The following is a 12,214-nucleotide window of genomic DNA, read 5'->3' as shown; positions in this document are numbered from 1 at the left end:
AATTACACGGTCACACCAATTCCGGCTGTTATCCTTAAATATGGTTTTACAGTTTCACACATACTGCTGACAATTACTGGCAACCACACCTGCCTTCCCTTTGTCAATTTCGTGCTAACCACACAAGTCCTCCCACAAGGGATCTCATTGGCTAAAATCAGCACTCTGCAGGATGATCAGGCCGAGCCCTTCACTGTTGAAGCTAGTTTCAGCTCAGCCCATACCGCGACGTCAACCCGTGGCAGTGGAATCAACATTCAGATAGTTTCCTCTGACCTTACACCTGCTCAAGCTGAAGCCCTATGCCACATTCTTGAAGGCTACCACAACATTTTTTTACTAGCAATTCACCCTCAAAGGGTCCCTCACGAGGTCTGGCCATATTGAGCTGACAAGCGCAGAGTATACAATGCACGCTAATGATCGTGTTTGCGAAGAATTAAATCGCTACGCGCTGCGCAAAGGTCTGAAATTTCAATCCGAATGCCATTCTCTCTTTCCCTCGTGGCTTTCCCTCGCGCTCCAAGCTGGACGGTGACGTAGTCGTGTCCCTGTGCCTACGTAACTGTGTCCGCAGTGTGACGTCGCTCATGGTGACATTTCACTTCGAGAATTATTCAAGGCAACATCCATTATTCGTGTGATCTGTTGCTTGAATTGACGAATTGAAGTTTAGAGAAATAATAAAAGACACAAACAGAATGTCTGCGTGTCTTTTGCTTTACTTCGCACCGAAGCAAGAGAGGTGTATTCCCGCTTCGTCTGCTTGTCCCACGGTAGTGCAGTCACGTGCGCAGGTACCGAATGTGCACAGCGCGCAAAATCATGCGCTCCGCGAAATGAGACATCACAACAGCTCGCGTGCCACACTGTCAGCAGAAATGCGCAGCGCCGGGGAGGAAAAAAAAAAAGGAGAAAAAGAAAACGAAGGCGTGGCCCTTGCTGTATGTGTCACGCAGTCCTCGAGGTCAGGTATGGGAGAATGCAGGGAAGGAATTTCGCTTGTAGAGGCTAGATGGGGCGATTGGGGAGAGAGTCTCACTATGCAGTGGAGCTCTCCTTCTGAAATCATGGGTTCGTGGCACTGAAATATTTTTATGTCGGCTATTAATGAGCCGATTTGAAAAATTTTTGCGGCAGAATGCTCCCTAGAGGACACGTAACAATTTCCAGCATATAATCAAACTTTGCTATGGGGCCTTGTGAAGGGTCGTGAACCGTCGCATAAATACTGGCGATGCGAACTCTATTCACCAATGTCCATATCGTGTTTCCGCATCGGAACAAGCAGTTATCCAAAATAAAGAAAAAAGATGCTTGCAAAGGACATTATTGAGCTTTCCTGTAGACCTTGGGCTTCTCCCAACTTACCTGTCAAAAAAGAAGTATGGAACGTGGCACTTTGTGCAAATTATCACCACCTGAACAAAATCATCAAAAAGGATGTTTAACCAGGGTGTCTACCAAGTTGACATTTCCAAATTCCCCGAGTTTTCCAGGTTTTCCCTGAGCACCTTTGCAAAATTCCCTGAATTAGCCAGAACTTTGTTTTATGTCAAGACAGGCTGACACTATGCTGCCTGATGCTGTCACTCTCTAGTAGACATGTTGAAACAAAAAAAAAAAAATTAATCCAGTTTGAATAGTAAGGAGTAATATCTATGTTATTTAAAAAGAAAACAGAAAGAAGGTATTAGTAAAATGCACAGTGAAAAAAATGGTAAAATGCATTCCAAATTGAGTCGAACATATTCAAATACGAAGATGCATACAGAAGTAAATATTTTCGAATATGAGCTATTTCTATCAACTGATAGCAAGCTCATCGGTATGAGGCCTGAACTTCGTCACAACTAAGATTCTCTCTCAGCAGCTGGGAAGTCAACGTCAACTGTCCTGACATACTCTCAGCCCATACACAACACCTCAGTGTTGGCTTTCACTGCTTTAAAGAGTTTATTTTGGTTTGGATGAGGGACACCTGCATCTTGGCGTCAGCCAACACTTTCTTTTTTGAGCTCAAGCTCCTTCAAAGAGGTGGCGGTACGCTTCCTTTCCCGTTACTTCCTCAGTGCGTCGGTCCTCTCTGTTCTCATCCTCCTCCTGCCACGCATTCAGCCCATGGATCGTTTGAAGCATCCTCTTTGTCAGTTGTACAGTCAACGTTCGATTTTCCGGATTCCCTAGGGGCCGCAAAAACATTCGAAAAATTGGGCAGTCCGAAAGAAATGAATGTCTTTAACTGCCCTTAAGGGCTAAAATTGCCACAGGCACATTCGAAAAAGCTCTTAAGGCCTGCCAGTACACTTATTAGGCATATCGGTGTTCGTACTGTGACAGGAGACGGGGATGCACGCGTGTATAATTAAGGAATGCATACTGTGTCCAATGACAATTGCCCCTTCCTACGCTTGTTAAGCTTCACCGCGTCACACTGCTGTACTGGGGCGAAGCTAACTTTCGGAGACGCATTACGCAACGCGCAGTGCTTTACGAGCTTCGAAGCCAATCGCGCGGATTACAAAGGCGGAGTCGGTGCCATTGCTGACAGCGGCAAATTCTTTCAATCAAAAACACGGCAACACATGGCAAGAAGCTTAATAGCGAACGTAGAAGCAGCTAGGCCTAACGCTGCCGCAGTGGTGGCTACGGCTGCCAGCGTATCTGCGTGCGAGAGTGCCGGTTCGAGGCGGCGGTGGTGGCTTTGATTAATGCCATTTCAGAACTGCAGTCAGGGCAATATGCATTGACTATATGGAGTACTTGGTGGTGCCGCGAAGCCGTGCGAATTATCGGGCATGTCCGAAAAACCGGGCGTCTGGAAAATCGGTCGTTAACTGCTCTGGAAATACCTCGTGCCGATGACACGGTGTCAATGACGATTCGTTGCGATTCCTCTGTTACTGGAGCCAGCGTTAACACGACTTTCGTTCCCTTTCAATAAAATTACAGCTAATTTTCCCTGATAGAAGCCCAAATTCCCCGAGTTTTCCCTGAGTATTTATTCCCGCTTGGTAGACACCCTGGTGTCTACCAAGTTGACATTTCCAAATTACCTTAGTTTTTTAGGTTTTCCCTGAGTACCTTTGCAAAATGCCCTGAGTGATGCAGAACCAAGTTTTATGTCAAGACGGGTTGAAACCATATCGCCCGATGCTGTCACTCTCTAGTAAACATATAAAAAAACGATTTAATCGAATTTGAATACTAAGGAGAAGTGTTTATGTAATTCAAAAAGAGAATAGAAGGGAGAGGTTAGTAAAATGTGCAGCAAATAAAATGTCTTCGAAAAAAATTGGAAATCGAGTCGGACATTCTCAAATACGAATGAAAGGGAGATGTATACAGAAGCTAATATTTTCGAATATGAGCCATTTCTATCACTGATAGCGAGCTCAGTGGTATGAGGCCCGAACTTTTTCAGAATTTCGATGCTCTCTCTACAGCTCGTAAGTCAACCTCAACTGTCCTGACATACTCTCAGCCCACGCACGACGCCTTAGAGTTGTGTTTCACTGCTTTAAAGAGTTTATTTTAATTTTGATGAGGGACACCTGCATCTCGGCATCAGCCAACAATGTTTTTTGAGCTCAAGCTCCTTCAAAACGGCGGCAGCACGCTTCCTTTCCCGTTCATTCCTCAATGCGTAGGTCCTTTCTGTTCTTGTCCTCCTCCCGCCACTCGTTCTCCCCACGGACCATTTGAAGAATCTTGATCAGTTGCGCAGTCCATGTCAGAGTTTTCAAAACTCCCTAGGGGTTGGGAAAATCTCCGAAAATCGGCCAGTTGGAAAAAATAAATGCATGTCATTTACTGCCCTTAAGGGCTCAAACCGCCACAGGCACATTCGAAAACGCTCTGAAGGCGTGTAGGTATTAGGCATATCGGTAGTCGTGCTGTCACAAGAGATACCGGGTGCGCGCGTGTATAATTAAGGAATACATACTGTGTCCCGTGGCAATAGCCCCTTCCAACGCTTGTTATGCTTCACTGCAATACTTTTGAGTATGCTTCACCAAATAACAATAATATTTGGGGTTTTACCTGCCAAAACCACTTTCTGATTATGAGGCACGCCGTAGTGGAGGACTCCGGAAATTTTGACCACCTGGGGTTCTTTAACGTGCGCCTAAACCTAAGCACACGGGTGTTTTCGCATTTCGCCCCCATCGAAATGCGGCCGCCGTGGCCTGGATTCGATCCCGCGACCTCGTGCTCAGCAGCCCAACTCCATAGCCACTGAGCAACAACCACGGCGGGTTTCACCAAATAACATTCCTGTACTGAGGCGAAGCTGACTTTCGGGAACCCGCATTATGCAATGCGCCAAGTTTTCCAAGCTTCTAAGACAATCGTGAGGACCACAAAGCGGAGTCGGTGCCATTGCTGACAGCGGCAAATTTTTTCAATAAAAAACACGGCAACACATGGCAAGAAGCTTAATAGCGAACGTAGAAGCAGGTGGGCCTAACGCTGCCGCGGTGGTGGCTACGGCTGCCAGCGTATCTGCGTGCGAGAGTGCAGGCTCGAGGTGGCGAGGTAATCAAAACGGCAGCGGTGGTGACTGATTAATGTCGTTTCAGACCTGCGGTCACGGCAAGAGGTCAAGAAAATCGGACGGGGAATGTTTCTTGTGTCAGAAATTTGAGACATTCTTATATATTGACTCTATGGGGTACGTGATTGTGCCGCGAAGCCATCCAAATTATCGGGCATCCGGAAAGTCGGTCGTTGACTATACACTGGCAACTCCTCCAGCCAACGACAGGGCATCAAAGACGATTCATTACGATTCCTGTCTGTTGCTCAAGCCAGCATTACCGCGACTTTCGACCCTTTCAATACAATCACAGCTAATTTTCCCTGATAGAGGCACAAATTCCCTGAGCTTTCCTTGAATTTTTCCAGACTACTCAAAATCCCTGAAAATTCCGGGTTCTCCCAGTTTTCCCGGTTGGTAGACACCCTGGTTTATCCATGTCGTTGGCAACAGGGAAATGCACATTAACGTCAGCGTCCACAGTCTGGATGTTGCCAATAGTCTCGCCATAGTGCAAAGTCAAAGTGTACGAATTTGGTTTAGAAATTAGCATTTCTGCAGCACCATGGTGAGCCATGAGGAGGGCGAAAGGCAACAATATAGGCTGGCAGTGACTGAAGATGGCAGCGGGTGTACACATGATTGTTGCTTCGGCAAGTGATGCACATGAAAAAGGGACTAATACAGCACTGTGAGAAGGAAGGTCAGTATCTGAAGCTACACAGCTCCTGCTAACATCATGAACTTGAAAGTCGTGAGATGGCGAATCGCACAAAATGGAGAACTGAACCTCAGCACATGCACAATCAATGACGGCATGATGGCGCGACAGAAAATCCCACCCGAGAATCACATCGCGGGAGCAACAAGTTAGCACAAAGAAGTCAATCGAATACAAAATGTCTCGAATCAGCACCCTGGCAGTGCACATAGCGACTGGCTGAACTTGTTGTGCAATGGCTGTTCTAAGCAATAGTACCGAAGGCATCATGGTCACTTTCCGTAATGCACGACAAAGCTTCTCACTAATCACGCATACAGCAGCACCTGTATCGACGAGCCCAAGAGATTTGATGCCATCAACGGACACTTCAATATAGTTAGTGGGGGAAAAATGGACTTTGATGTTCCGATGATGACGCAGTTCGTGCCTCAGGAACTGCGGAAATCAGTTTTTCGCTTCAGTAGTACTGGCACTGGGCCCACGCTGCATGAGTGAGTGAGAGCACCGGTGAGGGGAAGGCGAGCGACGAGTGCCATAGAGCTGTGACTGCGGTGCTAGTATGTCATCAGCAGCGTAGACTTCCAGTGGCGGCTGTTGAGGCATGCGGAATGGCCGGAAGCTGAAGCTGGGTGGTCGCAGGGTGCCCACGAAGGCCGGCATGCGCCGGCGGCAGAAGCGTGCTACATGTCCTAGGGCACCACAGGCGTAGCATATTGGGCGGTTGTCAGCAGTGCGCCAAGGATTTGTACCCTGCTGCTGTGCACTGAAAAAAGTAGCCGCCGGCTGGCGAGACGAAGGTGGAGGAGAGAACACCGGCGGGCGAGGCACTGAAGGCGGAGGAGAGAACCCCGGCAGATGAGGTGCCCGTACAACGGCTTCAGCATACGTCAGAGGCGCGGCCACGGGAGCCGGGTGACACGGAGGTGGAAGAGTTTCGATCACTTGCTCTCCAATTATCTGTCAGATCACTGGAGCCAAGTATTGAGAAAGCTTCGCTGTGGTCGGCAAAATCAAGAGCTGTCGCGCGACCTCCTCACCCACAAATTCTTTTATTTGCGTCAGGAAAGTTGTGTGGTTGTCGCTAATAACCAACGCTGCTAACGAATCTTCCGTAGCCGGTGGGCGCCAAGCTAAGATGCGTTGTTTCCGTAGCTCGTCAAAACTTTGGCACAAATTGATAACTTTGGCCCCACGATACGCGGATCCTTCGCTAACAACATTTGAAAGGCATCCTCGTCAATGCCTTTCATAATGTGTTTTATCTTGTATTGTTCTGCCATTGATGAATTCACGCATTTACACAGGTCAATGACATCTTCGATATAACTTGTGAAAGTTTCACCGGGATGTTGCACACGCCCCCGTAAGCGTTGTTCTGCGCGAAGCTTGCGCACAGCGGGGCGCCCGAACACTTCTGCGAAACTTGTCTTGAACGCGCTCCATGTTGTGAAATCGTGTTTGTGGTTTCGGAACCAGAGGTTCGCGATGCCGGTCAAGTAAAACAGCACGTTGTGCAACTTGGTGGCATCATCCCACTTGTTATGCTGGCTCACCCGTTCGTAAGATGACAACCAATCCTCCACGTCATGAACATCAGTGCCACTAAAGATGGTAGGATCACACTGGCGCAACACACCAGAAACGATGACCGCCGGTGGTTGTGGTGCATCTTCCTGGGTGGTTTCGTCAGGCATGGTCACAGCAGTTGGTAGTGTCCGGCTTCGGAGTTCCAGTTTCCAAGGTTACCCAGCACCTCCACAAAATTAAAAGGGGTTTATTGCAGCTCGTTTGCGGTATCACAAGTAGCTCTTGATGACGAGTCCAAGCGCTTTGCATCAGCAGCCCGAGCTCGGGTCTCGCACCACAGCGGTGGCAGTCCGCACAGCGCCACATGCATATTACCCACTACACTACCAGTCAATTTGTTCCCGGAAAATGTGATCAGCAATGTTCACTAAATTGCTAAACTCTGATTGTATGATATGTTTTCTGGCAGCTAGATCCCATGTGAACAAGAGGAACAATGACGCATGTGCAATCGAGAGCAGCAGGCGCCCACTATGGCAGCTTCCAGGCATTAGTCAACTGCCCGTGTCATGTGAAAATGCCAGCACGCACTCAATTTCCTTTTCTTGTATTAGTGAATTTGCTAGTAGGTCATCGTATGTCGCATTCACATCTATTGCCACTAACCCTATACCAATAAACACATACACCTTATCACCTATCTCTTTCATATCGAGTGTGGCCTAGTGCCGTTGGAAGCATGCTGCCCGCTTTTAATAGGCGATAATCCGGATGTGGAGCTGTTCCCTGCTGCAGGCAGCATTAATTGAATGCCATGTTTCCCTCTGGTGGCATCATATTCCTGTGTCACCCACCAGCTTGATTTTGTTCTGGTTTCCTGTTACAGTCTTATATAGGGCCCAAGTGATAACTAGCTGCAAAAATGACAATGCATATCTTGGGCGATGGGAACCCCACCAGGTTGGCCCCACCAGCGTGTCAGCATGTTCTGCTGCAACAATTTGTGCCATGCTTTGCATTACATCAACTCCAGTTGAGTCCGCCTATCTTTAGTGACTTTAGGTCTTACGTTGTCCCGGTTGGTAAAGTTTTTTTCTCGCATTTTTTTTTTTTTTCAAAAAGTATGAAAGAGGTTCTACTGCACTCTAGCACTAACCATGAATTTGGAGGAGGAGGAGGAGGAGAAACTTTATTATTGCAGAAACCGTTGCGCGGTTTATTCCTGGGTGGTTTATTCCTGTGAGAAGTGATTTTGTGAGCTTCCGTGTACGCAAAGTGCATCTCCTCCTGAGAGTTGACAGGCGGCAATGAACATTTTGTCGCGTACGACGAGAGCGCCAATGCGAACACAGCTCAAGAGGGCGCGCTTGCTTACCAGGTGTGTAGACAGCCTGCATGGACATTCCGGCAGCAGGTGCAGTGAAGGCTGGAGGCTGTGAGGCGCTGTAGAGGGACAGGATTGACTCCTTGGTGAGTACGTTGCGCCGCTCTGCAGTCTGGCTGAAGAAGGCCTTCTCCTCAGCACAGGGGTCCGATGCCGGAACAGCGGTGGCAACGGGGGCAGCACTTAAGAACTCGTCAAATGGATCTTCTTCTGCCTGTGGTCCACAAGCAGCGCTTCCAGATGAATCAATATCTGCGCCATTTGAGACCAGCACTGCTGTCAGGCAGACAACTTAAGCAACATTTTGAGCACATCTCGTTTAGTGGGTTATGATCAGAGTTACATAAGCACATACAGTCACATACATTAGCTGCATAACAAAGTGGAGACAAATCCATGTTACTGCTCCTTATGAAGACCAATTCAAGATTTAACCGAAGGTTCATTTAACAAGGCAAGTTTAACTAAAGGATACCAATGAATTTGGACATTAAAGCTTTGCACTGCTTCACTTGGGAAACAAACTAACCCAGGGGTTCCTGAACTGTGGCCTAAGAAACCCAACAAGCTTTCATGTGGCTCCCAGCTTAAGTCGGCATACTCACTCACGAGTACATCAACTTGTACACATCCCATGCTCACTTCACAGGCTTGTAACAGAGCCTTACTGAGTGATGAAGGGTTTGGGCCGGTGAGTTCGAGTGGATGCGAGTATGAAAATGAGCGAGTGCCGGTTAATGTGAGCACGAACGAAAGTCAGTGACTGAGTGGACGAGAATCAGTGTACATGATATTGAGTGAGTACATAAGCCTGCACAATATGGGGAGCGAGTATGATTGCCCATCTGCTTATACTGACAATCTATGGTTCCACAAGGCCTGCTTCCCTACATCGCTCCCCCTTCTTCACATGGTCCTATCTCAGCTTCATCACTATCAGCCTATTTTAAGTTCACTGCATGACAAAAGCCCTCTCCCAGCAACAGGCCTAACTAGTTTCACTACACCATCAAATAGCACACCAGTAATAGTGAGCTCTTCTGAAGTGTCCACAATCACTGGGTTCTTCCTGCCACATTTTAAAACCAAGTGCTTGTGGGCCCAATTTCAAAATTGATGTTTTTGACTGCCTAGTGAATAAATACAATTTAAAAAACACTGTTAATAAGACCCTTTTGAGCATATTTCTACAGCGTCAAAGCATTACTGAATTTAATTGCATTGAATAGTAAAAAAATATGGGGAATTTTATGATGATTAAATCATCATCGGCACCAAAAGGCACACATTATCAGAAGTTGACCAGTCATTGACAGTTAAGGGGTTAAAAGCCTGGAGGGCGGTGCGCATATGTGGTTTCAAAACTGTGAGGAGCAACTGACGTGGGGAGAGTTCCGCCATCGGCTACTGGGCACCTGCACCAGTGCTGACCGCCGTGAATGAGCGGAACAAGCGATCCACGCAGACGTCCAGCTTCCCAGTGAAAGTATTACCGCATTCGTCAAAGATATGACGCGCCTCTTCAGACAAGCTGCGGGGTTCGCAGGCACATCCCGATATCTCCGGAGCGGCCACGCGGTTATAATCACGTGCTCGCTCGCGGAGAGCGACTGGGAGAGGGCACGTTCGCCGCTCCCGCTGCTTTTCGCGCCTGGCCGCGACGCCGTAGCCCAAGGCACCCCTTTCCCTTTCTTGGAACTGGGGAGACTCCCTCTCCGCCGCTCGGGGAGAAGCGCTATTCCCCCGATGCACCGTGGTCTTTTGGCTGAGGAGCTTGCGACTGGCCGCATCTTAATTCAGCCGCTGAGACCGCCGCACGCCGTCCCCCCTGCTGCGCCCGGCCTTTGTGAGCGACTGACCACCCCAGGGCCCGAGCGCGGATCCACTCTGGGTGAGCTGAACTCTTATCAGCCTCTTTTGTGGTTCCCACATTGTGCGGTTTATTTCGCCCCAGACGTGCGGAACGCTCCGCCGCTGTGGTTTTGTTTTGTGTTGTATTTGTATGTGTGGTTGCTGTTGTCGTCAGTTGGTATACTTGTACTCTAAGGTGTATAAACACGTTAGGTCGAGACTCACCCTGTCCCCCCTGGCCTGAACCCGCCGTGGTCGCAACTCACTGCGAACCGCGGGTTAGGGGTCACAGCTCTGACTGTTAGGGCTGCTGCAAAAGTGCTAGCGAGCGACTGCCGCTCCGCCGGCGCTGTACGATCCAGAGAAGGGTCAGGTGCGCACGCGCGAACTTGAGTAATACCCCTATAAAGCAGACCCACGAATGAACGAGGACAAGTTGAGTCACCTGATGTGAATGAAGGAGCAGCTCTTCACTGGCCTTGTGCAGAGCCCTCCGAAGACTGTCGCTGAATTTTTATCCGAGGCTGTAAATACGGAGACGATGCTTCAGCATCGATCAAGCTTTTACGAGTGGCAAGTGAACATGAAACCACTACTGCCATTTTCACGGCCATTGGAAGCAACTATGACAACCTTCAAGAACTCATTCGCACTGTTGTGTGCAAAGAGATACAGAAGCTTTCCAGCATGCTACAAGCTATGGTAAGCTCCATTGAGAATGTAATAAAAGGTAAAGTGCAGCATGTGCTCCAGTCCACCTCTTTCTTTTTGCTAACACCGTGCCTGCAATGACTGAATGCTGCCCTGTGACCTACGCAGAAGCTTTGAGACATCCGACTTCATCTCCCCCGCTGTTTGTTCATGCCACTGACCCAGTTGCACTTTCACTAGCCTAATCAGTACAGTACATCGAAGAACAACGCACGCCTCCAGTGTTTCCCCATGCTGCTCCCGCGCTTGTGCTTCAGCCGGAGCAACCGGTACATTACGCCAGTGATCAAAGCATGTCTCCTCGCAAGTCGGATGTTTGGCGTGCACCGCAACGCCGTCCTCAGTGCATTCACTCATCATCATCATCATCAGCCTGGTTACGCCCACTGCAGGGCAAAGGCCTCTCCCATACTTCAACAACCCCGGTCATGTACTAATTGTGGCCATGCCGTCCCTGCAAACTTCTTAATCTCATCCGCCCACCTAACTTTCTGCCGCCCCCTGCTACGCTTCCCTTCCCTTGGGATCCAGTCCGTAACCCTTAATGACCATCGGTTATCTTCCCTCCTCATTACATGTCCTGCCCATGCCCATTTCTTTTTCTTGATTTCAACTAAGATGTCATTAACTCACGTTTGTTCCCTCACCCAATCTGCTCTTTTCTTATCCCTTAACGTTACACCTATCATTCTTCTTTCCATAGCTCGTTGTGTCGTCCTCAATTTGAGTAGAACCCTTTTAGTAAGCCTCCAGGTTTCTGCCCCGTAGGTGAGTACTGGTAAGACACAGCTATTATATACTTTTCTCTTGAGGGATAATGGCAACCTGCTGTTCATGATTTGGGAATGCCTGCCAAACGCAACCCAGCCCATTCTTATTCTTCTGATTATTTCCGTCTCATGATCCGGATCCGCCGTCACTACCTGCCCTAAGTAAATGTATTCCCTTACGACTTCCAGTGCCTCGCTGCCTATTGTAAATTGCTGTTCTCTCCCGAGAAGACTGTTAAGCATTACTTTAGTTTTCTGCAGATTAATATTTAGACCCACTCTTCTGCTTTGCCTCTCCAGGTCAGTGAGCATGCATTGCAATTGGTCCCCTGAGTTACTAAGCAAGGCAATATCATCAGCGAATCGCAAGTTACTAAGGTATTCTCCATTAACTTTTATCCCCAATTCTTCCCAATCCAGGTCTCTGAATACCTCCTGTAAACACGCTGTGAATAGCATTGGAGATATCGTATCTCCCTGCCTGACGCCTTTCTTTATTGGGATTTTGTTGCTTGCTTTATGGAGGACTATGGTGGCTGTGGAGCCGCTATAGATATCTTCCAGTATTTTTACATATGGCTCATCTACACCCTGATTCCGTAATGCCTCCATGACTGCTGAGGTTTCGACTGAATCAAACGCTTTCTCGTAATCAATGAAAGCTATATATAAGGGTTGGTTATATTCTGCACATTTCTCTATCACTT

General features: G+C 48.2%; 1 protein-coding gene across 3 annotated transcripts in view; it reads right to left on the bottom strand.

The window, feature by feature from the left end:
• The window catches only part of LOC142557849 (stromal membrane-associated protein 1), a 159,606-nt gene that overhangs the window by 81,865 nt on the left and 65,527 nt on the right, over nt 1-12,214 (bottom strand). For all 3 annotated transcript variants that reach the window (XM_075670051.1, XM_075670050.1, XM_075670052.1), the window contains exon 7: nt 8,167-8,427. In XM_075670051.1, coding sequence (XP_075526166.1) covers nt 8,167-8,427 — 261 coding nt within the window. The remainder of the gene's footprint in view (nt 1-8,166; nt 8,428-12,214) is intronic.

Source organism: Dermacentor variabilis, chromosome 9 (assembly GCF_050947875.1).
Source record: "Dermacentor variabilis isolate Ectoservices chromosome 9, ASM5094787v1, whole genome shotgun sequence".
NCBI classification, from domain to species: Eukaryota; Metazoa; Arthropoda; class Arachnida; order Ixodida; family Ixodidae; genus Dermacentor; species Dermacentor variabilis.
Note: the sequence above shows the minus strand (reverse complement) of the source record. Positions and strands in the feature narration are given on the sequence as shown.